Genomic DNA, 27,347 nt, shown 5'->3' with positions numbered 1-27,347 from the left:
TGAAGGTCACCAGCTCCTGCTCCGTCCTTCTCCACGCAAATCCTGGCTGCAGCAGGTGCTTGATGGCACCCTGGCGCAGGAGCCGGCCTTGGGGCAGCTCTCCCCTCCCCAGCCCACCACCTTCGCAGGCTGTGCTGCAGCTTCCCTCCTGCTGCTACACCTTCAGTGCCCTGAGCGAAGCTGTACCCCCAAATTGCTAATTGCTCTGTTAATGCAAACACAGGATGGGCTGGGGAGGCACAGGCGGGGTGCGGGGCCAGCCCCGGGTGCAAATCCCACCTGCTACCAGTTTGCACCAGTGCAGGGTGCACCCCCTGCCCCAGCCACCCGCATCGCACTGGGCCAGCTCCTGCCCGTGCACCAGGGCTGTTTCCAGGCGGGTGCGTCCACCCTGCCCACCCTGCCCGGGCATCCAGCCTCTTCCCGGTGGGTGACACCGCTGCCACCCGCGGCCGCCCCCCGCCCCGGGCTCTGTGTCAGCCGCCATGCCCGGGCAGGGCTCTCCTCCCCCGCAGCCCACTTTTGCTCCAGCCCTTTGAAAAAGGCTGTATTAATTTTTGTGCCAAACTTAAACGTCGGGGAAACGGTCCCTGGGTGCAGATGCCTGCCCGGGGCTGCGCCATGACCCGGGCTGCACATACAGCGTGGAACCAGCTTTGGAAAAATCCCGCTGGGTGCCCGAGTGCAGCATCTGGGCAGCCCCAAGCTCCGGGCAGCCCCAGCCTGGGGCAGGAGTGGGGTGGGGGGTGGGGGAATGGTGTCCCAGCTGATGGGGAATTAGGAGCCTTGGGGGGCCAGGGGCTGCGACAGGGGCTATGGGGCATCTCCCTGCCCGCTCTGGCAAAGGGCTTGTCCAGGCTGAGTGTGTGCCCCCACCCCGGGGCACAGTCTGGCCGGGCCCATTGACATGATAATACCATTAAACTTCAGCAATTTGAAAAACAATCAATCAGGCAGCGAGAGCCCCAAGGGGGCATGCTGGAAACTCCAGGCAGCCCCCAGGGCACTGACCTGGCAGGGCTCCCTCCACCCTCTGCCCACCCTCTGATATTGTATCTGGATTTTTGACAAGGAAAAGTGCCTTTGTGGTCGGCTCTGGCAGCTGTTGGGGCCCGGCTCTGGCTCTGCAGCAGTGGGGGTCCTGCTCCCTGATTCCAGCCCCCCCCAGGCTGGGGGTCGCCCAGTAGGACTGGTCCCGGGAGCGGTGTTCCAGCGCTCTTTTACTGCCTTGCAGCCTGCCTTTGCTTGGCTGCCCGGAGTCGTGGCGGTGTTCATTAGGAGGGAAGCGATGGCTGGGTGCGTCCTTCGCCTGTGCAGGGATGGAGTGGGAGCCTCGGGCTGGGGTGCTCCATCACCCACCCCCGGCAGAGCTTTAAAGCAGGTCTAAAGGTCTAAAAGCGATGGTCACCTGCTCGGCCAGGGGACCCACAGTCGTGTTAGAGTGCCGGTAAGGGCTGGTGCGTGCCAGCTGGGCACCCACCCGGAACAAGCGGTACGGTGAAAACTCCCTGTGTCCGACTGTCCGTGCCGCAGCCCCACGGTGCAGAGTTCAGCCCAAGTCCGCCGGAGCACCGGCTGCTTCACCACCTCCAGTGCCGCGGAGCTCTGCCTGGCTGCAGCACCGGAGCCCCACGCTCGGGCACCATGGTCCCTCCATCTCCTCCTGCCCCTCTGCCCTTCCCATTGCCCTTCCTGGAGACCACGGGGCAGGGCAGAGCCTCTCTCAGTGGGTATTGCCATATCCTTTGCCTCTTTGATACTCCCATAACCTGCATCGTTGGACATGGGAAGAGGAGCCATGGTGCTCTGGGGACATTAGGATGGAGCTCAGAGCACTGGAGAACAACACTCTCGGGTCAGGGTTTGGATGAAGCCTCCTTGGGCTGCATAGACTGCTCTTGTTCAGGCTAAAGGAGAGAATAATGCCCATGGGCAGAGCTGAGCCAACAGGAGCTGCCACCTGGAGCACCCAGGGCTGTCCCTGGGCCCCTGGCCGGGCTGTAAGAGCAGGAGCAAGAGCTGAAGAAATGGGCCAACAGGAACCTCATGAAGCTCAGCGAGAAGTGCAAAGCCCTGCTCCTGGGGAGGAACAACCCCAGGCACTAGGATGTGCCGGGGGCTGCCCGGCTGGAAAGCTGAAGCTCGGCAGGAAAGGCCCCGGGGTCCCGGTGCACACCATGGACCACGAGCTGGCAACGTGCCCCTGCGGCAAAGGCGGCGAACGGTGTCCTGGGCTGCGTCAGGAGGATTGTCACGGCAGGTGGAGGGGGGGAACCCTTCCCCTCTGCTCAGCACCAAAGGCCACCCCTGGGGGGGTCTCCTTGGCATGTCTACATACTTGGAGGGAGGGTGCGGAGAGGCTGGAGCCGGGCTTTTCTCAGTGGTGCCCAGGGACAGGACCAGAGGCCGTGGGCACAAACTGGCACACAGGAGGATCCCTCTGAGCATCAGGGAAAAAGATTTGTGAGAAAGGACAGTTATTTTCTTAACTTGGTGCCCCCCTGTCCTGAGCAAACACTTACGAAATTAAATGTCTAGTTTTATTTTGGTGCTATTTAATACCTTTGAAATGAGTGAGTGAGGTCAGGTCAACCTGCTGGCCATGGCTCTTCTGATGCAGCCCAGGATACACTTGGCTTCCTGGGCTGCGAGCGCACGTTGCCGGCTCACATCCAATTTGTCACCCACCAGTGTCCCCAGGTCCTTCTCATGGGGCTGCTCCCAACCCATCCACCCCCAGTCTGTGCTGGTACTGGGGACTGCCCCAACCCAGGGGCAGGACCTGGCACTTGGCCTGGTTGAACTTCAGGAGGTTCACGTGGGCCCAAACAGTTCGGGAGTTTGCTGATGTTTCTCTGCTTTTGGATGAACTGGTTGACCGAAGTGGATGAAGCACTTCTGGGGAAGGCACAGCTGACAGCACAGGAGAACTGCCCCATCTGCTTGTGCTGGTGGCACCAGGGGCCTCCCAAGAGCATCAGCACATGGATGATATGAGCCCATGTGATTGGAAAAGCTGCTCTCTGGCCTCCGCTTGGCTGGAAAAGCCGGGAAGCCAAGAGCTGAGCAAAAGCCGGGGAAGAGGCTCAGTTAGTACCAGGGCTGAGAAAAAATAACGAAGCGTAGAAAGGGCTCTGAGCATCACTGGGCACACTGGCGTGGCTCCTGCCGACCTGTCTCCCATCGTGGCTGGAAGCAGGTGCTGAAAGTGGGTGAGAACAGAGCCCGTGGGAGAGATGCTCCTGCCCACAGGCACCCTGAGCCAGACATGGCCCCGGCAATGCCCACGCGCAGCCCGAGGAGGGGTGGGAAGCATCACCATCCCCACGCTGCCACCCTGCAACCACGTCTCCTTGCCAAGCCAGGACAGAGGCTGGTCTGTGCTGCCAAACCCGCCCAGGTGCCCCTCTCGGGACCCTTCCACTTTGCTCTATCTCTTTCTTATAGTCAAGGTGTTATAGTCAAGGACCTTGGCAATAGGTCTTATAGTCAAGGACCCAGGCAATGGCCGAGCAGTGCTTGCTCTTTTAATCTCCTTTCTTTTCCTGGTAATTCCTAGCATGTGATTTTCTTTCTCCTTTTTTTTTCTTGATTTTGACAGCCGCTGAGCTCTGACCTTTCCTTGGGGCTGTCTCGGGGCACTTGGAGCCTGTTGTCTCACCCATGAAGTCAGGGCTGATCTTCTCCATGTGCTTCACTTTCCATCTATGACTGCACCTGCGTTTCGGTGCTTTTCACTCAGCCTCTGAAGTCCTGGAGGTCAGCCCCATCATTGTTACCACCATCTCCATCCACCTGCAAAGAGCCCCAGGAGGTGGGGGGACAGGACACCCTTCTGCAAGGGCCATCTTTACTCTTCCTATAGGTACCCTAGCGTCCACTAACAAAGTTCCTCTGCTTTGCTGGTGTCAGGGTTGAAGGACGCCATCTTCCGAGAGTCCTGTGGTGTAACCACGGCCATGGTGGTGAAGAGGGCAGCTCGGACACAGCAGCTTTAGTAGCTGCTCGAGACAGCATTTCTGAAAGCCCCACTCTGGAGCCTCTGGCAGGTCTCTGCTGGTGGCAGCGCTTCCCGCAGCTGGTGGTCCATCCAAGTCCATCGCACTTCCAACATTGGGAGAACCCTGGCTGCTCACACAAGCTGATCCCTTGGGGTCAGCAGGGCTGACCATCACTCCTGGCTGAAGCTGCCTCCAGAAGACAGTTTGCCCGCAGCGAGGCCGAGACCTTGCAGAAGCTGGAGGCCCTTTCCCACGCCACTCAGTTTATCTCCAGCATCAGCCATCTGCCCCAAAGTGACATCTGCGAGATGCTCACTTGGGTGTGCGTCCCAGTGAAGGGGACTTTTGAAAAAGCATCCTGCCCTCCAGCAGCCTTCAGGCCTGGGACTTTGCTCCAAAGTGGGAGAACTGTAGGTTTCTCCCTGGTACAGCAGGGAATTAGGGAAGGAGCTTGGCATCTGCGAGCCCGGAGGTGGGCTGGTTTGGGGCCATTGCTGCAGAGCACGAGCCGTGACCCTGGGGGGGTCCCTGGGAGAACACGTGTTCAACCTTTCACACCTTATGTCCCTGACAATTTAGTTCATCTTTCGTTCTGTTGGTGGTTCCTGGGAAATAGAAGCACCGAGAGCCAAGGAGAAGCTTTTCAGCTGGGGGTCATCTCCCACATGGGAGCATCGCCCAGGGCCTGGTAGATCCCTGAGCACGGATGGGGCTGCAGACTCCTCTGATCCCAGCAGCACCCAGAGCTCCCGCAGACCCCATCTGAGCTCTCCCAGTGCGCTGGGAGCATCTCCAGCATGTACTGTGCCCTCGCCAGGTTCTGTGGGTTTGTCATGTTCTCCTCCATTTTAAAGAAATGCAGGAAACTCATCCTTCCAGGGCACGGACACGGGCAGCTTTGCAAGGTGGGACCCCCTTGTGCTCCCACCCCCTTGTCTGGGTGGTGGTAAACAACCAAACCAAGGGGACAACCTCCCCCCCCCTTTTCTCACCCTCCCTGTCTCTTACCCGTCAGGGTGCTGAGCCCCTGGGACCCCGAACCAGCTAAGGGGGGGGAGTGTGGCTGGCACTGTGCCAAGCGTACCTCAGCCCACCCGTCTGCCCGCCCCAACGCGGGGCCGAGCACGGCAACCCTCGTCCCACCGGCAAAGGCGGAAAACGATGCTCAAGCCGTTTTTACATGAGTTGGGAACGAGTTGACTTCGAAAACAGGCTGCCCTGCCGGAAAGGGCCCCGGCGGGCAACGGCAGTGAGGTGGGGAGATGTGGCGCCCAAATTTACCCCACCAAATCCGGCAGGCAGTGCGGTACGGCACGGCATGGCACAGCACGGCACGGCACGGCATGGCACGGCACGGCACGGCACGGCTTCACGAGGGATGCTCACCCTGGCCCCAGGACCCGCGCCACGGTGGCTTCAAGGGCGACAATGGCTGCTTGGGGGGGGCGGGTTGGTCCCAGCCAGGCTGGGGGGCACAGCAGGACGAGTCTGAAGGTAGCAGAGGTGATGGGAGGGGAGGTGTGGGGCTGATGGCCGGGCAGCGGTGCAGTGACAGGAGTACTTCCCCCAAAAGTGTGACCCGCCGCAGGGTGCTGGTCCCAGGGGGAGCTGGCTGTGGGGCAGCAAAGGGGGGGCCAAGGGCAGGGGGGGTGCACGGGAAGGGGTGGCGGGGGCGAGCAGGGCTCTAATCGTCCTTGTCCTTGGCCCCGTGCTTCAGGATGCGGGTGAACTCCACGTAGTTGAAGTTGCCCTTCTTGTCGATGGGCGCCTCCCGGTACATCTCGTCCACCTCCTCGTCGGTGAACCTGTCTCCCATGGTGGTCAGCAGCTCGCGCAGGTGGTCCTCATGAATGAAGCCTGCAAGGAGGGCAGGGGCTGGCGTGAGCGGGGGATGCTGAGCTGCAGGACCCACCTCTCCCAGAGACACCCCTGCCCAGCTCTGGGGCCGCTTGGGGACTGTCCCCAAGGACTCCGAGCGCCCAGACGGGCAGCGCGGGGCCGCGCGGCGGTGCCCGTACCTGACGCCTCCTCGTCAAAGCAGGCGAAGGCATTGCGGATGACGTCCTCTGGGTCGGTGCCGTTCAGCTTCTCCCCAAACATGGTGAGGAACATGGTGAAGTTGATGGGCCCCGGCGCTTCGCTCATCATACCCTCCAGGTACTCGTCGGTCGGGTTCTTCCCTGCAGGACACAGGCAGGGGTGTGGGTGCAGAGCCCTGTCCCCCCCAGCACCCATCTCCAGGGCCAGCCCGTGGTCTTTTTTCATTGCAAATGAATTGGCTGGCACACGTTCACCCACCTCACCAAGAAGGGAATGGGGTTTCTGCAGTGCCCAGTGCTCCCGCCCCCCATCTCGCCCCAGGCTTTAATCTGCGCCAGAGGCCACCTGGAATGGAACCAAGCTCTGCCAGGCTCAGCCTCAAGGGAGATGTAGGAATGTCCCCAGCACAACTCCCGCCACGGATGCACCAGGGATGGTTGAACCTCCTCTGCTGAGGTCCGCGTGCCCCAACGCCCAGCCCCGCTCTGGTCCCACAGCATCAGCTCCCCAGGAGGAGGGAGGGAGGTCCCTCCCATGGCCAGGCAGGACCTCCAGAACAGGTTTGGCTGCCAGGTCAATCATTGACAGACCTCCCAACGTGCCGTGGAGGCACCACAGGGAGCAGGAGGTGGGAGCTGTGGCCTGCAGCGAAGGAGAACGGGCTCTGGGTGGGGAGCCCAGCCAGACCTGCAAGTCTCAACCGGCCGAGGTATCACGCTGGCGCAGGGACCGGCCTCTTCCATCACCCAAGCTGAGAACAACGGGGGGGGTTTGTCCATCAGGGGATACTCTGGGGTGAGACTACTCAGACACTCAATGGCTGCAGCCAGTGGTGGCTCCTAGGGCAGAGCTTCTCCAAGCCCAAGGGTCTGTTCCCTTCTAGCGAGGACAGCTGTAAGAGCACGAGCCTCGAATGCCTCCACAAACGCACCTTCTACGGTCAACTGGTGTCAGCAGAGAAATTCCCCCCCCAGATTTTGCAGCCAGCGGGAGGGCTGTGCCTCAACGGCATCTCCCACCAAAGCTGGTCTGCAACGGGGAACATGAGGCACGAGGTCACCCAGCAGCTCTCCCTGCTCGCCGAGGAGCTGTGGAGGGCAGGGGGGCTGAGGGACACGTGGAGGCTCGAGGGAAGGGTCTCCTCACCGAGGGAGGCCAGCATGTCGTGCAGGTCCTCCTTGTCAATGAAGCCATCGCGGTTCTGGTCGATCATGTTGAAGGCTTCCTTGAACTCCTGGATCTGTGACTGGTCGAACATGGCGAAGACGTTGGAGGTGGCGCGCTGCGGGCGCTTCTTGGTGGTCTTGGCTTTGGCACGTTTGCTGGACATCTTGGTGGCTGGGGGGGTACCTGGGGGCAAGGAAGGAGCGTCAGGGCGGGTGGGGACAGGCAGAGCCCGGGGGGCCGGAGCAGAGGCAGGGACACGCAGCTCCCGGCACCTCCAGGCCCGTGCCTCAGTTTCCCTGGCTGTCAGGCAGTTTGGCAGCAGTGAGATCAGGCGGTCCCAGGGTCAGACATGGGGACGGGCAAGACTCGGGCTCTAACGAGTGCCCTGGGAAGTCGCACGAGCAGGTGGCACTCACCGGCACCCCTTCCCCGGGCTGTCCCCACGGGCTCCCTGCCTGCCCCCTCAGCCTCCAAACCCCCGAACCCACCTCTCCCCTTTGCATCCCAGGCTCAGGGAGAGACGCCAAGCCCAGCACCCAGCACCCCCCACTGCTGCCAGTCCCGGGGGCACCATGGGGTGGGTGCCTCAGCGATTTGGGCAGAGCTCAGCCATGCCCCCCCCAGCTCCTGGGCTGACAGCTCTCCCTGGCATCCTCCATCTCACCGCAGGAGGTGGGCTGGGCACAGCACCCAGCGGGAAGAGGTTATCTGCTCCGGCCACATTCCTTACATTCCACCACCTCCCTTCCCCCTCCATCCATCCCACCTCCCGCCACCCAGCCCCGGCCAAAGGCCGCTCGCCGCCTCCCTCCCTGCCCCGCTGCCCCTCGCTCTGCCCGGGGAGCCCACGGGCAGGGCCCCGAAGCGGAGGGGAGAGAGGGGTAGTGGGCTTCTGGGGGGCTGCAGAGTCCCTGCGGGGCAGGGGGAGAGCGGCCAAGCAATGGCCGGGACGGCGGGGCGCTGAGGACTGGTGCTGTTGTTACAGGTGATGAATGTCAGGAGAAGGGAACAGCCCGGAGGGGCAAAAAGGGGGGCAGCGGTGGCATGGACAGACCTTTGGGGACACAGCTGCCCCATGAGGAATGGCAAAGGGACCCCGCAGACCCCAAACACCACCGAGGCTGGACACGGCAGGAAAATCTGATCTTTCAAAGTGGGGATCCTGCTCCCAGCCCATGCTGGTGAGCACCCAGCAGAGCTGGGCTGGAGCAGAGAGCCCGTTCCCATGCCCAGATGGTACCCAGAGCCCTTTCGGAGCGTCCGAGCAGGAGTTTGGTGATGTTCCCCCATCCTGCCAGGCTGAGGGATGCAGTCAGTATTTAAGGCACCCTGTGCCATGGGTGCTGCGGACCCAAACAGGACCCGTATGGGGTGCTAAGCACCCCCAGCAACCATCCATGTTGCCCGAGAGGAGGATGCTCAGATCTCTCCCGGTCAAATCCTGCCAAGCGTACTCAGCAAGATGCCAGCAAAGACCAGCCTGGCAGAGGGACGGCACTGGGAGAAAGTCTGGGGCAAGGTCAGCCCAAGGGAGAGACGCTGCCCAGAGCCCTCACGTTTCTCCCACAGCCATTTCTCCCTCACACTCAGCCCTGTGCCTCAGTTTCCCCATGTGGGTCAGTGTCTGGGGAGGGCGCAATGTTAAATTAATGGATTATGAATGAATACCATGGGGGAAGAGCAGGGTATTATGGCTCTGCTCTGCTGTGTGCCCCGTGCCATGGTGGGCAGCAGGGCTGCCGGCGACCCTGCCTTCTCTGGCAGGGGACACGGAGCAGTTAAGGAGCCACATCGTGCTGCATGAAGCAGCACAAAGCAACACCCCCAGTGAGCAGCATGCCAGGAACCATGCCCGGCTGGTCTGGCCACCCTGGGTGTGCTGCTCCAGGATCTGCTTCCCAGCTGAGTCCTTGATGCCAACGTGCTCGGGGGACCGCCGGGCCTTGGGGAACATCCCTCCCAGCGGAACCCCAGTGCTGGCATGGACCAGGGCAGAGCAATCAGCCTTCTGCACCCGCACAGCTCCCGCCACCCCGGCCCAGACCGTACCTGCTTTCCAGCTCTTTCATAGAGTCATGGAATGGTTTGGGTTGGAAGGGACCTTCAAGATCATCCACTTCCAACCCCCCTGCCATGGGCAGGGACACCCTCCACTACACCAGGTTGCCCAAAGCCCCATCCAACCTGGCCTTGAACACTTCCAGGGATGGGGCAGCCACAGCTTCTCTGGGCAACCTGTGCCAGTGTCTCACCACCCTCACAGGGAAGAATTTCTTCCTTAGATCTAATCTAAATCTCCCCTCTTTCAGTTTAAAGCCATTGCCCCGTGTCCTGTCACTCCACGCCCTTGTCCAAAGGGTATCTTTCCCTCCCCTCCTGTTATCGCTCTTTCAAGGGGCTGCAGAGGTGGGGGCTGGAGCAGCCACCAGCATGGCCCCCACCCTGCTGTGGTCCCCAGGCTCCTCTAGCCAGGCTGTACCAGAAGCACATCCTGAGCACAGTAAATGACAAATCCCAGCTATGGTGCCAGTGCCAGCAGGGCTGCCTGGCACCGTGGCACCCAGCCAAGCACAGAGCGGGCTGGGGACTCTCCCCCCTACCCTGACACCCACTCCCATCCCACTGTGGGAGCCTTGCAGCACCTGCCAAACCCAAGCTGGGCCCTTCCTCTGCAGGGAACACACTCCATATCCCCCGGCAGACAGTCCCCTCCTTGTCCCCCATGAGCCCCAGTGGCTGCAGGCACTGGGACGGACCCCGCACATCCCTCCCTTGCACTGCCCCGAGCTGCCCTGGATGGCACCCAGCACCTCACAGCAGTCACCAAATCACCCCGCCATCCCCAAACGCTCCGTCCTTTCCCAGCGCCCACCAGGAAAGAGACGTTTGTCACCAGGCAGCAGGATGGGAGTGCCCAGCCGTGCCCACGGGGTCTCTCCCCACTGCTTCCTCCAGCACCGCGGCACCACAAAGCTCTTTGCAACAGGATCACCTCTTTCCGTGTGTCCCGCCTGGCACCGGCGTGCGCTGCCAGCCCGTCCCCGTCCCCCAGGCAGCGGCGTGGGGAAGCTCAGCTGAACACAACAATGCTGGCTCCGGGCTGGAGCCGGCAATAGAAGCTCTGCTTTCAAACCACGCCCAATTATTAGCAGAATTATTAGCAGAAGACTAGAGAAATAAGCAGGAGTTTCGCTTTCACCACATGTATTAATATTATCCAAATATTTGTCCTGCCCCCGCTGCACCCAGCAGCAGACACGTGGCTTGGCACCTTCTCCAGAGCCGGTCCTCGTTAGGGGCATTACGTGCGATTTTGATGGCACACGGTTTTGCTGTTTGATCCAAAATACACCCTGGAGAGATTCTGGGACCCAAGGTCCAGCTCCGCCTGGTCATCTCCTAATCGTTCCATTTCTGCTGTTCGCAGATCCCTGGGCTGGCTGGGACTCGGGAAGAGGCTTTTTGGGTCAGTGCAGGAAAGGAGCCTCTTGCATGAGACAGAAGTGATTCTGCACGAGGGCTCGACGGCCGCGCTCCCCTGCTCCTCAAGCCCATGTTTGCTGGGATTGCCAAAATCCCGATGCCCAGGCCGTTCCAAGGAACGCCCGGCCATGGTGCCCTGCACGCTGGGCTGGACTCGGCTGAGCCAACGGTGCAGCCACCAACCTCCAGCTCCCACCTCGGCACGAAGGAAACCCACAGAGACTGGTCCTGCTCCTGCCACCCCACCGCTGAAAGCCCCATCCCAGGAGCTGCAGATCCCAGGCAGCAGAGCCGAGAAGGGCAGCGCAGGGATGAGACCCCGGCCAGCCAGGCACGAAAGCCACGTGCCCATCTGATCACCACACTCGCCCTGGCACCGGCTGCCCTTATTCCCTCATCCTTCTGCCAAGATGACCTCCCTGCCTCCTGCACCACCGGGCTTGTGCCTTCCCCAGCTGGGAGTCAGACCCAAGGGGCTGTGGGGCTGGCCTGAAACGCTGCTAAGTTAGTAAAGAAAATAGTTTAATTTTAAAGACAAAGAGGAAAAACCCGCAGTTATCTGAAAAAGTAACCACCAGGCGTTTCCTCCTTGGTAAAAACCAAATGAGCGACTCCATCCTGGTGCTGCTTCTTGACCGTGCTGGGGAGGGTGGGATAAGCCAAAGGGACCCCGTGGCACTGCCAGGGCAGGCGGGTCCCGGCCCCGTCCTGTTCCCTCCTGCCCGCTTCCACCCTTCCCCACCCCGCATCTTCTCCTGTGCTGCTCCAGCTCACTATCCCAGCTGCAAAATAAAACAGCGGGGAGCTGCTGCTGGGCCAGGGGGCCGAGCAGAACTGTGGCATGTCTGGCTGGCACCAAAGAGGGGTGCCCAGGCAGAGAGGGGACGGGGCACCTCCCCTTGCGGTGGCAGCAGCCTGTCCCCATGCCCGGGGGTGTCCAAAAGCTGCAATCACCCGGGATATGCTGTGAAAGTTTTCCCAAGGGTGGCTCCTCCAAAGCTGGCCATGCTTTGGAGCTGCAGGAGCCACCTCTAAAAGTGCTGATGAGGCTCCAGCACCGCGTGGGGCTGCCCTGCACAGCTGGAGAGGGACATCATCTCCTGCTGGCACCAAGCTCCTCTCCGCCACGAGACCCCAGCAGCAAGATGCATGATGTGAACCTGCTGGGTGCTTTTGGTCAGGGTGGGAAAAAGCAATTCCAGCAACCTGGGCTGTCCTGGAGGACACGTGTGCAGGGGGCGCAATGGCCCCTTGGAGGGACTGTGGTTAAATCTCTGCCCAATGCCTCTTCCCAACATTAGTTGCTAGTACCAGCGAGCCACAGGAGCTGCAGGGCAGCGCTGCACCCAGGGCATCCTTCCACCCGTAAAGTTTTGCCGTCTGCCAGGCACCTCTCCCAGCACCAGGACTGCCCAGGAGCGGACATTCCACCTCTGGACCAGGTTGTTGTACGCTGGAGGAGTGAGCAGGGAGGGGCTCATCTTCCCCACCTAATTTGTTGTTAAACCATCTCTTTCTCCCACCACAGCCCTGCTCAGGATGCCCTTGGGATGTGGCATTGCTCAGCTCCGTCCCCGCTGCTGAGGGGTGCCAAGGGTTGCTGGTGCCAGGGGAGCTGCATTACCAGTCAGAGGCATTGGGAGCCGTGGGATGAGCCCCCTGTCCCACTCGGCACTGTGGGAACAGAGGCAGGCTGCTGTCCTGCTCCTTTTTTGGCCTTATTAGAGATGGATGTGGGAAAGGGAGTTTGGAGGAGAGGGGAAAGCAGAACTCAAGCCCCAGTCTGTGTCCCAGACCAGCCACAGCCACCAGCTCTGACACTGGTGAGCAGGTTCCATGTGTGGATGGGAAGGAGCAGGGTGGCATCAGGAAGCCAGAGCTGTGTGCAGTGTTCCCCAGGAGGGAGAGTCCATCCCGGACCCCCTCAGCTCCCGCCGCACGCCAGGGACCCGGCCAGGCCCATGCAGCAGCAAGTTCAGCAGATGGTTTCTGGTCTAGCTTCTTGCCAGCAAGATTAGGGGACATGGACCTCACCATGCCCATGTGGCACCGCAAACCCTCCAAAGCGCAACTTCTAGGGCCACCGCGAGAAGACTATGCACAGATGCCATCACCATGCAAAAGACCCAGCACCCAGCACCCTTCTGATGCCCGGGGAGGCTGGTGAACAGGACCATAGGGCAGAGGGTCTTCATGGCTTCAGGCCACCAGCGTAATGTGTCCTGGACTAATCTTGATATTTTCCCAGGAGAATTAAGGGGCTCACCTCGGCGGGGGAATCTGGCCGCAGCGTCTCAGAGGGGGAAGTGACCGCAAACTCCTCCTACAGCCGCACAGAGCCTGCCAGCAACGAGAGGAAAAAAACTCAAATGACTGCAGAAACCCAACCATCTTTGGTCAGCAGCCGTGGTTGTTGACACTTGGGGATGTTCCGCTCCAAAGAACGCTGCTTCAGCCGCTGCCTTCTCCTACATATCCATGTTTTTGAGCCTCCCTGGCTTTCATCACAGTCGTAACATTTTGTACCAAAAGGGCACACAGGGAGGGAAGCAAAGAGGACCTCAAGTTTTCATAGGCAAGGCTAAACAAAACACAACGTTCCTCTGTGTTTAAGACTGAGGGAAATGAGCTAAATAAAGCTTTTCTGCCTTACAACAGTTTATTGCCTGAAGTTGCTCACAGGTCACCGGGGAGATGTCTGGAGCATCACACATGCATCTGGACCCCAGCTCTGGCCATCAGCAAAAGAACTTGGGGGAAAAGCAGATGTTCCAGGCAAGAACAGTGCTCACAAACCAGGAGGTGGGTGAAGCCATGGCGGCAGGATCTGCTCTTGCCAGGATGTCCCAGCTCCAAGTCATTGCAGGCACTTATGGAAAGCTTTGCTCAAGACTGATCCTTGCCTGCCCTGGCTGGGACATTCCTGCCAGGCCCGGAGAGCAGCTCTACCCACCTGCCCGGGCAGAGCAGTGCCTGGCAGGGACACACTGGGACCTCTCCTACCGCTGCGTCTCCCCTTGCCAGGGCTGAGCCCAGCACCAGCTCCAGCACCGCAGCAGCGGTGGGGTGGCCATGAGCTACTCCCTCCCGCTCTCCCCGGGGCAGCCATCCCCTCCCGTCCTACCGCCTCCTCTCCGAGCTGCCCCCGGCTCCATGTCACCCCATTGGGGCTGCCCCCGGCTCCACCCATCCCACCCCATCGGGGCTGCCCCTAGCTCCATCCCACCCCATAGGGGCTGCTCCGGCTCCATCCATTCCATCCCACACCGTCGGGGCTGCCCCCGGCTCCAACCCACCCCATCGGGGCTGCTCCGGCTCCATCCCGCCCGGTCCCCCCCCGCCCCACCGGGGCTGCCCCGCTCCCTCCGTGCCGGCCGCTCCGCTCCCGTCCCGTCCCGTCCCGTCCGGCGGAGCGGGGGAGCGGCGGGGCCGGGCCGCCGGCGGAGCCGCCTCACCTGGACCGGAGCGGGGAGCTGCGGGGCGGCCGGCGCTGCTCTGCCGGGGCCCGGCCCGCGGTGCAGCCCTAGGGGCGGGCGGGCAGCGGGGGCCCGGGGCGGTGCCGCCCGCCCCGGCCCGCCCGTCCCGGCTCGGCCCATACAAGGCAGAAGAATGCGGCGGGGCCGGGGCGGCGGGGCCGGGGCGGCGGGGCCGGCGCTCCCGGCCTTATATAGACGAAAGGGCGGCGGGAGAGGCCCACGCGTGCCCGCTGCCCCGCGGGGAGATGCGCGGCTCGGGGCGGCGCCCGGGGGGCTGGGAACCGGCGCGTCCCCGTGTCCCCCTGGGCGTCCCCGCGCCGCCCAGCCTGGTAACGCAGGGGGACGCCGTGCTCGGGCACCCACGGGTGACACCGGGCGGGGACCCATGGGCTTGCTGAGGCAGCTCTGGCAGGTCCCTGCCGGCAGCTGTGGGGCTGCCCGTGGACCAGCCGCCCGTTCGGGTTCCGTGGGGTCCTTGGGGACGTTCGAAGGCTGCACCGAGGCTGGCTGGAAGCCGCTGTTAATGGTCCAGTGCGACCACGCTGCGAAGGGAACAGTGGCCAGAAGGACCAGCCAGTCAACGCTGTGAGCCCCTAGAAGGACGTGGTAAAACAGCCCCTCGAAGGTCCTCGAAAAAGTGGCCTGGAGTGGAGAACAGCGAGGGACCTGCCCCAGTCCCAGGCTGCGGTCTAGAGCCCAGAGGCACAGGGATGGGGAGCAACTAACCAAGGCAGGACACGCACCAGTCTGGGACACCTCTCCAGAGCAGCACATCCTGCTCACGCTTCCTTTCCATCAGCAACCCTGAGCTGCAGCCCAGTCCTGCGGTCACCCAGAGGAGCTCCTGGTCCTGTGGGCTCCCCTCGGGAGGGTGATGACCACCCAGACATCATCCCAGGGGGGGAATTAACTTTGGTTTGCAGGAACCTGTGACACTGGGGCCAGAATTCTGCCTGCAGAGAAGCAGGCACGTGGGAGAGGGAGATACCAGGAGTGTTTCTGAGAAGGATTCAGCCAACCCTGGAGCAGGCAGCTGGAGCAGGGAGCTCTGCCCAGGCACTGCTAGCGGCTCCGTCACTGCCCATGGAGAGGGGGGAGCTTGAGGACAAGGACCATACCCTGCCATCACCCCTGGGCACTTTCTAGCGTGGCAGAGCCATGCCGAGGGGACAGCGTGGAGCACCTGGGCTGCACTCGCAGCAACGCAGGTGAAGAGGAGAAATGAGCAGTGACACAAGTTACTCCCCAGCTGCCATCCTCCTGCAGGGCATCACTACAAACAACTAAAAAGCCCAAAAACCTATTTCATCATCGTCACAAAAGCAACGGCCATGCCCTCCAGCAGCCCGGCCAGCCCCTGCCCAGGGCACAGATTTTTGTTCCTGCTGGCTCAGAAGACCAGTGAGCTGCTCTGCCAACCGCCTGCCAGACTCGGGGACATCTTACCCATGCCCCGGTGCTGCTTGGATGAAATCTGCCAGGGCATTGCCTCCTCCGGGGAGCGGAGCAGCCAGGGAGGTCATTCAGTGTTCGTTGGAGGCAGGGGTCCTGCCTGCGGCCCCTCCAAAGGACGGGCTGTGCTGGGGGAGGAATCAGGAGCAGAGATGGGGTTGGAAACACCGCCGAGTGCTGTGCCAGAGCAGAGGTGAGCCAGGGAGAGCGCAGAGCCTTTGCCATGCCCGTGATCTGGACAGGAGTCCCAAGAAGGTTTGCCTTTTTAATAAAAATATAAGGAAAGAGAAAAAAGAGCTGCCACCTTGGGGCTGGTCCTAGGTTTTTCTGTGCTGGGGGAAAGGCCTGGCCTCAGCCGGGTCCCGGTGGTCTCCGGGAGCATGGCAGGACACCCCTCCAGCCCCTCTGGGGTGGCCGCTGTCCCTCACCGAGCCCCTGTTCCTTGCCATGAGGCAGGGGTCAGGCTGGGCCCCGGGGTGGGGAACTGGTGGAGAGGGGCAGTGTGGACATGGCAGCTCCTCGCACGCTCTGCAGCCTCTGAAGCTGCGTGGGCATAAGGAGCTGTGGCCAGGCCACCTCGCGTGGCCCCTCGGGCTCTCCCTTGAGCCCCATCTGACCCTTCCCACCTTCCCCTGCCTGTGCCCAGGGCTCTCCATGTCATCCTTCTCCCCTACTTCCACGTGCCTGCCAACATGCACCCCTTACCGGGGGCCTGTTTGCACCCCCATGGCATCCCCTGGCACCTCTCCTGCCTCCTCCTTGTTCTTTCAAGCCTCAATTTAATTTGCTTTTTTTCTCTGGGCAGTGGATCAGGCAACGAAGGTAGAGTAAAACATGCCAGGTTTTTTTTTTAGCACATGAATTTTAGACCAGTTCCCTGATCCAGGTGTCCCATCACCCTGCAAACACTTCCACCCCTGCAAAGGGGCCTGAGGCAGCAGCATGGAGCTGGGGTCAGTGAGACCCCTCACCTGCCTGCCCAGGGCACAGCCTGAAGTCCTGGGAGGGATCGGCGCTGGGGTCCCGCAGCTGCTGCCTCTCCCTGTGCTCAGTGACCGTGTCCATCGCAGCATGGAGGGCGCAGAGCAGGAGTGGCTGCCATGCCCCGAGAACCTGAGGAGCACCCCGGGAGCGAGGCTGGGTCTGTGGCACGTGAGACCTGGCCCCTCTGTGAAGGGCCCTGTCATGGGGGGGGTGTCAGAGGCAAAATCCTGCTGGAGACAGAGCGGTGACCCCCCACTGCGTGTCCCCTTCATGCTAACACAACACGGGTCCGTTGACTTGGACCAGCCTTTGGCTTGTGGCAAATGCCCAAGGGGTTGGACATGGGCTCAGGGGCCTGACAGCTGGAGCAGGGCAAGATACTTTTGAAGTCCAAGAGTATCTTGCATAATCTATATTTAAATTTAAATTACACGTCCTCAGCTGGAAGCGATTGGAGGTCTGGGACCAGGACTGAACTGCCTGCTGCTCTCTGCGATAATCACACACAGCTCGGGGGGGTCCAGTCTACCCCTGAAGGTTCCCAGGTCCTGCTGAAATCAGCGGCACCGTGGCCGCTGCCGAAGCATCAAATCCAGTGCTGCAGACAGAGCAGTCAGGCCCTGGAGACGCCCAGCACGTCACGCGTTTGCCAGTTTGCGCAACAGAAACGCTCGCAGGACCTTGGGCCTGGGATTTGTTAACGGGGGAAACGAAACAGCGAACCTCATCGCACAGCAGCGCCAGTGGGCACGTGCACGGGCGAGGAAGGGATGGCTCCATACAAGGCATCTGCGCAGGACTCGGGCCTCACCAGCACCAGCAAGGTCCACTGCAGGACTGAGGTCTTTCAGCCATGCCTTGAGTGGCCCCAGCAGCGCTGAGCTGAGCTGCATATGGGGGTGCCCACCAGGAGGTATCCACAGAATCATAGAATCATGGAATGGTTTGGGTTGGAAGGGACCTCAAAGATCAGCTAGTTCCAACCCCCCTGCCATGGGCAGGGACACCTTCCACTACACCAGGTTGCCCAAAGCCTCATCCAACCTGGCCTTGAACACTGCCAGGGATGGGGCATCTACAACTTCTCTGGGCAACCTGTGCCAGTGCCTCACCACCCTCTGAGTGAAAAATTTCTTCCTTAGATCTAATCGAAATCTCCCCTCCTTCAGTTTAAAGCCATTGCCCCGTGTCCTGTCACTACACGCCCTTGTAAAAAGCCCCTCTCCAGCTTTCCTGTAGCCCCCTTTAAGTACTGGAAGGCTGCTATAAGATCACCCTGGAGCCTTCTCTTCTCCAGGCTGAACAGCCCCAACTCTCTCAGCCTGTCTCCATAGCAGAGGTGCTCCAGCCCTCGGATCATCTTCGTGGCCTCCTCTGGCCCCGCTCCAACAGCTCCATGTCCTTCTTGCGTTGGGGAACCCAGAGGTGAATGCAGTATTCCAGGTGGGGTCTCATGAGAGCAGAGCAGAGGGGCAGAATCCCCTCCCTGACCTGCTGCCCACGCTGCTTTGGATGCAGCCCAGGACACGGTTGGCTTTCTGGGCTGCCAGCACACGTTGCCAGCTCATGGTGAGCTTCTCATCAACCAGCACCCCAAGTCCTTCTCCTCAGGGCTGCTCTCAATCCATGCTCTGCCCAGCCTGTGCTTGTGCTTGGGATTGCCCCGACCCATGTGCAGGACCTTGCACTTGGCCTTGTTGAACTTCATGAGGTTTCTACAGGCCCACCTCTCCAGCCTGTCAAGGTCCCTCTGGATGGCATCCCTCCCTTCCAGCGTGTCCACCACACCACACAGCTTGGTGTCATCTGCAAACGTGCTGAGGGTGCAGACCCGCACCCACGCACAAACGGGCAATTCAATCATTTATTGCCACAAACCCAGGCCCTGGTGACTCCATCCTGACCAAACACGCTGCCCACCCCACGCTGAAGAACTAATTCCCAACACGTATTTTCACGAGGAATGCAACTGCTTTTAAGTTGAATACCATTGCAAGAGCAACAACAGGAAGGCAAGAACATTAAAAAATAGCCAAATTTTTAGGACTTCCCGATTATTTTGTTTGCATACACTGCCACGAGCACCGTTTCTGCAGACGGCCCCTGTCTGGCGCTGCAATGCCCGCTCGGACAAACGGGGATAACGCGCTGCAGCACCCGCACGGCCCTGCGTTGTCTCATCCCGCTCCAACGCCGCAGCCCGCCCCCGGGAAGGAACGACGGACACCCGCAGCAGCCGGGCCGTGGATTTCGGTCCGACAGCGGAGCACGATGGCGACGTGCAGCCGAAAGGCGCAGCACGGAGGGGACGCGGTGCCCGGCGAATCGCCGGCGCTCCGCACGGCGGCTGTGCCGCCACGGCGCGATGCTCCGCTGCGTTCTCCCGCCTTTCCGCTGCCGAGCGGCCCCGCCGGGCCTCCCCGCTCCCCGCCGCGTCCCCGGGGGGGGGCGGCACCGTCGCCGCTGCCAGCCAAGCGCTGCCCGCACGCCGGGCACGGCCCCGACCGGCCCCAGCGCCGCGCTGCCGGCAGCCTGGCGGAGCGAGCCCGCCCCGCGCCCCGCGGGGAGGCCCCTCCTTGGGCCGCCCCGGCCGGGGACCCCCGTTCCGTGCGGCCGCGGGGCCCCGCACGGCGGCGGCGGCGGCAGGCGGCGCCCGCGGGGGCGCGCCCCGAGCGCAGGCCCCGCCCCCCCGCCAACGCGCGCCGCGCCTCCGCCTGACCCCTCTCCGCCGCCGTAGGGGGAGCGGCGCCCGCCTTTGTCACGTGCGCAGCGGGAGCCCGCTGCCATTGGCGGAGCGGCGGCGCGGGCGGGGGGCGGTGCGCGGCGGCCGCTTCCGGGAGCGGGGCCGGGGCCGGGGCCGGCGGGCAGGAGGATGAGCAGCGCGCGGCGCAGAGAGGAGCCGCCGCCGCACGCGCAGCAGCACGCGGTGGCCAACGGCGGCGCGAGCGGGCGCGGCTCCGTGTGGGGCAAAGCGCTGCGCAGCGACTCCGCCTGGCACGACAAGGTGCGGCCGCGGCGGGGGGCGCGGGGCCGGGGGGGGCCTCCCGGGAGGGGCGGGCCGGCGGGAGCGGGGCGGGCGCTCTCGCCTGGCGGTACGTGCCGCCACCGGCGCGTCCGGCCCCGCGCCGGCCCCGGGCTTTGCGGCGGGGAGGGCTCCGCCGGTAGGGGACGGAAGCGGCCTCGCCGCGGGGAGAGCGGCGGGCGCGGCGCGGCGGCTCCCGGCCCGCCCGGGTGCGTGCAGAGCCGCGGCGGCGCTCGAAGGGCCGCGGGAAGGCGGCGGAAGCGCCTCACGGTGGGTGCCGGACAGGCGTCGCTCGAGATGGTTTAAACGCCTCCCGCAGGACGGGCCGGTGGGTCGCCGCGGCCTGTCCCGCACAGCGGGGGCTGGTTTCTGGGCCAGCGGGGTGTCGCCGAGTGGCTGCCCGGCGGCTCCCGGCTCCGTCGGTGAGGCCGGGAGTGGCTGCGGACCCCCCGGGTGGACCCTCGCCCGCAGCTGTGAGGTGCGCAGTGGGCGGTGGTTTTGTGCCCCTTCCTGCCCACGGAACTTGCCCTCTCAGTACTGGAGACAGATGTGACACATTTGCTGTACTGGAGCCTGCAGCAGACCCAGTTCTTCCCCACTACTGGGGCATGAAGCCAAAGAAGACACAAGCTGCTTTTAAACTAAGAACTTTCAGTTAAATTTGGCTCCTGCATTAAACTCTTCCAGGATTAAATAAAAGGGTACTTTGTGTAATTAAAAGAAGACTAGAAATATAGGCTAGTTCGAGAAGTTGGGGGGGGAAATCTCTGCAAACCCAGCTGGCCTGTCGGGTCTGAAGGGAAAGGGCAGCAGCAGGAGCGGGTTTGTGGGAGTTTCTCGTGCAGCGGCACGGCGCGGGTGTGCTCTCACATGGAGTAACAGCATTGGCCCGGAGGAGCTGTGGCTGCCCCATCCCTGGCAGTGTTCAAGGCCAGGCTGGATGGGGCTTTGAGCAACCTGGTAGCAGGGGGGTTGGAGCTGGATGATCTCTGAGGTCCTTTCCAACCCAAACCATTCTGTGATTCTATGATTCCCAGTGTTTTCAGCGCCAGTGAAGCCTTTTTTCCTGGGCATGTCTCCTGCGTGCTGTAACGCTCCTGCTCAGTGCCTCTTCCTGCTGCTGCCCCCCAGCAGCACACCCACAAGGTGCTCTGAGCTCCTGCAGCATCCCAGCTCCTGCCAGATCTCTCACACAGCCTGGGCACATGGATGCCCGGGTGGAGCAGGACGTCTGCTCCCTGGTTTGCTGGCTTGGCCTTTCAGCGCGGAGAAGATGTGGGCTCTGCCTTGCTTTTCCGTGGGGGACAGACATAGAATCACAGAATGGTTTGGGTTGGAAGGGACCTCAAAGATCATCTAGTTCCAACCCCCCTGCCATGGGCAGGGACACCTTCCACTACACCAGGTTGCCCAAAGCCCCATCCAACCTGGCCTTGAACACTTCCAGGGATGGGGCAGCCACAGCTTCTCTGGGCAACCTGGTCCAGTGCCCCACCACCCTCTGAGGGAAGAATTTCTCTCTTAGATCTAATCTAAATCTCCCCTCTTTCAGTTCAAAGCCATTACCCCGTGTCCTGTCACTACACGTCCTTGTCCAAAGCCCCTCTCCAGCTTTCTTGTAGCCCCTTTAGGTACTGGAAGGTCTCCCCGGAGCCTTCTCTTCTCCAGGCTGAACAGCCCCAACTCTCTCAGCCTGTCTCCAGAGCAGAGGTGCTCCAGCCCTTGGATCATCTTCGTGGCCTCCTCTGGCCCCGCTCCAACAGCTCCATGTCCTTCTGATGTTGGGGACCCCAGAGCTGAAGGCAGCACTGCAGGGGGGTCTCACGAGAGCAGAGCAGAGGGGCAGAATCCCCTCCCTGGACCTGCTGCCCACGCTGCTCTGGATACAGCCCAGGACACGGTTGGCTTTCTGGGCTGCCAGCGCACATTGCTGGCTCCTGGTGAGCTTCTCATCCACCAACACCCCCAAGTCCTTCTCCGTGCTGCTCTTAATCCATTCTCCGCCCAGCCTGTACTTGTGCTTGGGATTGCCCCAACCCTCATGCACACAGGGTCCCACATGAACACCGACATCAACCTGTGTCGCTTTTTGCTTATCACTTGCTGTTGCTCACAGAACTGGTGGAGCTCTCCTGTGCTCAACCTCGTCCCCCTCTGACAAATTGGGTGGGAATTTCGGAGTTAGCGAGGAACAATGACAAGCTGTGCCAATGTTTTGGTGTCGTAGGATGTGGACTGAAGGCTCAAGGGACTAAGAAATGTAGTGACTGAGAGAAACGGCTGTGTCCAACAGGGATTCTAGTCTTCCACATGGAGCCAAACAACTTTGCACGTCCTACAGTAAAATCACGAAGGCCGTTGGTGTTCGGGAGTATGCTGGGGCAATCTCATCCTTGGGGAGACTAGGAAAAAAAGGTGTGAGCAGAAGAGAATTTTATTTGAAGTGTGAGTCAGCATTGTCCAGCTGCAACACTTAGAGTTGTGTCAGCCCTCCAGACAAACCAGAATGACCACTTCACTGCTGGTCTGGAAGAATGCAGAGGTGCTTGCAGTGTTTGTGCGAGATGTTTGGAGTTGGCATGAGCACTGGCTGCTGGCAGCCCGTTGTTTCTGGGGAGGGGAGGGCACTGGGAGTGGCTAGTACAGTCTTAAAGCATAAATGGTTCTTTAAACTTTTATCCCAGTGAATTTTTATAGAGTTGCATCTTCAGTAAACACAGGGACTAGATACTTGTTGGCCTCTGCAGCCAGCCCCTTGGAGGGCAAAGCCGTGTGTTCGGTTTGGAAGCAGAGGAGTCCAGGGTGCGCGATGCCATGTTCTGTTAAACTTTCACCTGTTCATTGTATGATACGTGAAAAAAAGGAAACTCAGTAAATGTTAAAATCTTTCTTGTGCTTTATCTCCTCAGGACGAGTTTTTAGATGTGATCTACTGGTTCCGGCAGATCATTGCAGTTATTTTGGGAATCATCTGGGGAGTAGTTCCGCTGAAGGGATTCGTGGGAATAGCAGTGTAAGGTTTATTTCCTTTTCTGTCTCGTGTGCTTTCCCAGATTTGGACTTGTCTTGGTGTCTGGTGTAAAGCTGTGTTGTTCATAACAATGGGCTGGCTGAACGCCGTCTTCTGTCTGCCACACGTCTTACGGCCAGCGTTGCATTCCAGGCTGTTATTTGTCAGGAAATTCATACAAATCAAAACATGTCTTCAGCAGTCTTTCCCTCTCCTCGACCCGATGAATGCTTTTTAAAATTATTATTTATTTTATTATTATTAAAGGGAGGTAGAAGAAGGGAACAAGAGGTTCTATTGTCTTGTGAAGTGGCCTGTTCCTGCATGTATGAACAGGTGCCAGGGGTATATGCCTAGCGTGGCCACCGAAGAATTAAGGGCCATAGACGGGAAGGTGTGGTAGTCCTTCTCTTTGAGTCAGGTGCCCTCCTCAGAGAGGAGGTTCTGTTAGTAGACAAGAGGGGCAGCTTCTCTTTGGAAAAGAAAAGGTTTCTTCAAAACACCAAAGACCACAGGTAACAAGCAGGCGAAGTGGCACTGCTGGCAGTGCTCCTGCAGTGCTCCCACCTTGCTCAAGTTGGTCTTTCAGCCATGGTGTGGGGGAAGGACAGTGCCCAGAAGGGTACGTATGCATCGGATCCCCACTGAGACATGGGATTCAGGTCACCTCCCAGCAGGTGTCCAAAGGCTGCAGTGAGCACTTATGAAATGAAAATTTTCAGGCACATGCCTGAAAGCCTCTGGAGGGCCACCAGAGATGGGAAACACAGCCCTGCTCTTTGAACTCTGGGTGTGGGAAGATGCTGTGTCTGCTCTGGAGAGTCTCTGTTTGCAAATGTCTCTGCCTAGTCAAGGTCTCCTAGTCAAGCTCACAACTTCACCGCTTTTCTTAGGCAAAATTGACTTGTCCTCTTGTCCCTCCTCCTGAATGTCCTGGCTTCGGCAAGAAAGTGGAGGGAGTAGCAGCAAGTGTCTCTAAGAAAAAAAAATAAAGCTGAAATTTAGGGAAAAGGGGCTGTAAAGCAGTGATACTTTGACAGGAACTTCATAGCTACAGGCAAACAGTTAAATCTGAAGTGCTCCCAGTAACGGAGGAGGAGTATCTGGGAAGCATTGTTCTTACTTAGTCATCCATTAACTCACAAGGCACCTTCAAGCACCGAAGCCAATTCCTGTGCTAAGTGATAGTAAGAAACACAAGTGATTTGGTGTACAGCGGAGAAACTGGAAGCTTCTAGAACTGTGTGGGTGGTCTCACTGTGGTGGGCGGTCTCACAGCTGCTCACAGCGTGCTGCCAGTCACTGAACTTGTGTGTATGTCTTCCCGTATTGCCCTTCCTACCCAGCCTTCCTTCCAGGACGTGTACCTGTCACTTCCTACGTTGCCCCAGCCCTAAGTTGCTGCTCGGTTACTGTACGGCATGTTGGATACCTGCACCCACCTCCTAGCACCAAAATGACGGTTCCTGATCTCTTCCAGATTCTGCCTGATCAATGCTGGTGTTCTGTACCTCTACTTCAGTAGCTTCCAGCAGATAGATGAGGAGGAGTATGGCGGGACGTGGGAGCTAACAAAGGAAGGATTCATGACATCTTTTGCACTGTTTCTGGTAATGCCTCTTGCTTTCTGTAAGTTGATTAGTGAATTACACTGTCACAACAGTGATAGTGTTGGTGCACTTTCTGAGGGAAAACACCTGGAAGAAAGGCAGGTGAGGTGGTGCACTAATAAAAGAGAGATGTGTTACCATCATCTAATAAGTAGAGTTGACTGGGAAAGAAAAATCCCAAAATCTGATGGCTGCTGGCTATGAAATACAGTATTAATGCCTGGGATTTCTCTGTAGGAACAGGCAGCTATACTGCATCTACCACTTTTATGTCTTCCCATGCCCTGTCCCAGATATCCTAGTAGAGTTTCATCCAGTTACACCCAAACTGGAGTTCTGAGTGTCCCAGTTTTTCCTCTTACTCCCTTCCCCCAAGTCTCTCAATACGCTCAGCACTTGATTTGATGGTGTTTCTAAGTCACCAGAGGGAGTGTGGTGAGATTTTGATGTGGAGAGGCTGGTTGCCCCAGAAGGCAAGCGAGTTGAGTGCCACTGTCTATGGCGTGTGGTGGTCCTGACATCTCTCCGACACCATCTCCAAGCTGGAACTCAGTCCCCAGTCCTCTACTGAGAGCAAGGCGTGAGGCTTGTCTTCTGAGTCTGAACCCTCTCCGGAGGTACCAAAATAACCTTCACTTCCTTTCCTCTCCGCAGGTTGTCTGGATAATCTTCTATACTGCCATCCACTATGATTGACACAGTCTGCAGCTTTTGCCTGTTAAATCAGTCGTCGGTAAATCCGGACGGTTTTAGTAACTCGCAGTCTTTAGTGGACTGGTGGGAAGGTGGGAGAAGTCACATCAACTCCCTTCTGTACCAGTGGTCTGATGAGTCTGGAAGAGCCCCAACTCTTCTGCTGGAGAAGTCCGTCTCCATTTTATACACCCGTTAATTGTTGGAACTATTAAAAAGCCATTGGAATTTTTGGAAGCGGTTCAAGACTGTTCAAATTTGGAACTTTCTGTGACTCTAGCCAGTAACTCTATCAAACTCCTGTGTGCTGAAGGTTGAATCCGTTAATTTAATGTATGTCTGCCCTTCTGTTTGAAATCCGTCGTTAAGTCCCGACTTGTCTTCCATTGTTGTCCTTTAGACAAACAGTTTTTAAAAAGCAGCTGTGGGGTACGTGGGAGGAAGTGCAGGACGTGAGTGGAGTGGCTGTCCTTAGCATGTTTTTGTAGTAATCAGATCTGATTTGATTAAACAGACTGTGTTATTACCATTTCTAATATTTTTTTGGTTTACTTGCAAATCAGTTGTTGACCAGAATTTTTAAATGGTCTTTGCTGAAGACAAATTTTTAAGCAATTTTGCTAAAAAGAATTGCGGTTCATTTGGTTAACGAAGGTGTATTCAGGAGGCTTAGAAACTCTGCTGCATTCTGCTAGCCTGACTACTAAGTTGCCATTGCATACCTCAGAGCTTAGTAGTCTTGAAGGACAGTCATTCTGGAGATACTCTTTTAAGTGTTAAGCATTTAATTTTTTTTTTTTTAAGCTCTGCTTGTTGTTAATAATCGCAGGAGACTAAGACACAATTGAGGCAGCTATTATCTTAAATGCAGAATACTAACTTGCAAATCAGGCAAAGTACACAGCCTCTGGTTTGTGAGGTGCTTTTTATGAGTTGGTCACTTTTAGCTCAGTTCCTCCCTAGTCATGCTCTTTTTGTGCATCAATGGGGGAGTCGCTGCTTTAAGGTATTTTTAAAGACGTGTCTTTCAGAAATAGTTCTTGGGAAACACGCACAGTCCTCGTTATTGTCAGAGGACCTTGCAGTCTTGTTGCCATGTGGTCCTTGCTTTTCTAAACAACAGCTCAGGCACCCAAAAAGAGTCCTGACCTAACGCTGCCTTACAGTGAGGAGCTGATAGTTTTAGTGTGCTCTTGCTGAAAGTCTGCATTGCTTCCTCGCCGATGGAAGTCCCACAGCCTGGTTCTCACACGTGGAGTATGCAAAGCCAGGGATCTAAATCTCTAAGTGCTGAGCTAGGGCTCCGGAATTGCCCACCGGTGCAGGCCTCCATTCTTACCAGGGAAAATGCTGTCTGTTCTTGGTGGAAAAAACACACCAGGCTATTTTAGATCCTTGGGATGCCAAGGGAAGAGTGCAATAGCAGACAGCTTCTGCTACTTGTGAGTTGCCAATTTAAGTAAGTGATCTCAAATAAAAACTTCTATATTTTCTCCTCCCCAACCCCAACCTTGCTCAATCTTTTAGTCTGATACTTTCTTTTCCTCTTCTTTCAGCTGAAAGCATTAATTTCCCACAAGAATTGCATAGCCTGCTAGTTCTAGGTCACCCTTTCCTACTGGCATCTGTTTCCATCTTAGCTGCTCACAGCCATCAGTAAAATCATTGTATGTTTGAAATGCTCTAATAAATGTCACCTGGGTAATCCACTGTGCAGCTTCTGTGTCCTTTGTTTTTTGAAGTTTTGTAAAACAGTGGGAGTGTGGGATTCCTTTAAGAGTTTGGCTTTTTGGTAAATATCTTTGGGATTCTCAGGTCTCTTGTGCTGCAGGCCTGAGTCCTGCACATCTAGAAGGGGCCAAAAGCATTTGTAGTGGAAGTAGTAGCTAATGCTTAGATCCAGGCTTTAGTGGGTGATTAAGCAGGTTAAGCCAAGCGTTGCCTCTGCGTAAGCTGTTCTGCTCCTTCAGCAGCTGCTCCTGCCCCGTGACATGCGATCATGGCAGGGCCACTGCTGTGGAGCAGAGTGCCCAAGTCTGGTCCAGAGCAGGACTTCAAGCACTGCTGTGAGACGTGCAGAGCTGGAGAGCTGCGTCCCTGCCCCTTTGCTTTATTCCTTGCTTGCCTGCAGTCCCACCAGCTGAGTTTCTTGGTCTTCGCAGTTCTAGTGGCTGGAAGCTGAGGCAGAATGTGAGTTGAGGAAGATCCTCTGTTGAGGAGGATCATGACCATGCTGGAAGAGACATTGGTCTCTGAATCTCCTGAAGGCTCCTGGTAAATAAGTTAGTGATTGCAGTTGCTCAGCTGCAAGCTTTTAATCTCTCAAGGTTTCTGTTTTAAGGGGTGCCTCATTGGCTAGAAGCAGGTGTGCCCAGTGCTGATCACCAAGAGAACTAAAGCTGTGGTATC

At 58.8% G+C, this 27,347-nt stretch overlaps 2 protein-coding genes across 2 annotated transcripts; one reads left to right on the top strand and one right to left on the bottom strand.

Moving 5' to 3' along the window:
- Positions 1–5,684: 5,684 nt before the first annotated feature.
- Positions 5,685–14,179, bottom strand: MYL9 (myosin light chain 9). The gene is made up of 5 exons (XM_086622690.1): positions 14,147–14,179; positions 12,958–13,031; positions 7,188–7,391; positions 6,020–6,181; positions 5,685–5,858 (listed from the first exon to the last, which is right to left on the bottom strand). The coding sequence occupies exons 3-5, from the start codon at positions 7,369–7,371 to the stop codon at positions 5,686–5,688; spliced, it is 519 nt and encodes a 172-aa protein (XP_086478816.1). The 5' UTR covers positions 7,372–7,391; positions 12,958–13,031; positions 14,147–14,179; the 3' UTR covers position 5,685.
- Positions 14,180–19,475: 5,296 nt separating this feature from the next.
- Positions 19,476–26,634, top strand: RAB5IF (RAB5 interacting factor). Its single transcript, XM_086622805.1, has 4 exons — positions 19,476–19,607; positions 22,535–22,638; positions 24,116–24,245; positions 24,900–26,634. The coding sequence occupies exons 1-4, from the start codon at positions 19,476–19,478 to the stop codon at positions 24,939–24,941; spliced, it is 408 nt and encodes a 135-aa protein (XP_086478931.1). The 3' UTR covers positions 24,942–26,634.
- The last annotated feature ends 713 nt before the right edge of the window (positions 26,635–27,347 follow it).

Source organism: Tauraco erythrolophus, chromosome 18, assembly GCF_009769465.1.
Source record: "Tauraco erythrolophus isolate bTauEry1 chromosome 18, bTauEry1.pri, whole genome shotgun sequence".
Taxonomy (NCBI): Eukaryota; Metazoa; Chordata; class Aves; order Musophagiformes; family Musophagidae; genus Tauraco; species Tauraco erythrolophus.
The sequence above is the reverse complement of the archived record's forward strand: the minus strand, read 5'-3'. Positions and strand labels throughout refer to the sequence as shown.

Coding starts and splice junctions, on each gene's coding strand:
- MYL9 (XM_086622690.1), bottom strand. CDS start 7,371: ATGTCCAGCAAACGTGCCAAAGCCAAGACCACCAAGAAGCGCCCGCAG. Junction 6,182..7,187: donor CGACATGCTGGCCTCCCTCG/GTGAGGAGACCC, acceptor TGTGTCCTGCAG/GGAAGAACCCGACCGACGAG. Junction 5,859..6,019: donor CTTTGACGAGGAGGCGTCAG/GTACGGGCACCG, acceptor CCCTCCTTGCAG/GCTTCATTCATGAGGACCAC.
- RAB5IF (XM_086622805.1), top strand. CDS start 19,476: ATGAGCAGCGCGCGGCGCAGAGAGGAGCCGCCGCCGCACGCGCAGCAG. Junction 19,608..22,534: donor ACTCCGCCTGGCACGACAAG/GTGCGGCCGCGG, acceptor TTATCTCCTCAG/GACGAGTTTTTAGATGTGAT. Junction 24,246..24,899: donor CATCTTTTGCACTGTTTCTG/GTAATGCCTCTT, acceptor TCCTCTCCGCAG/GTTGTCTGGATAATCTTCTA.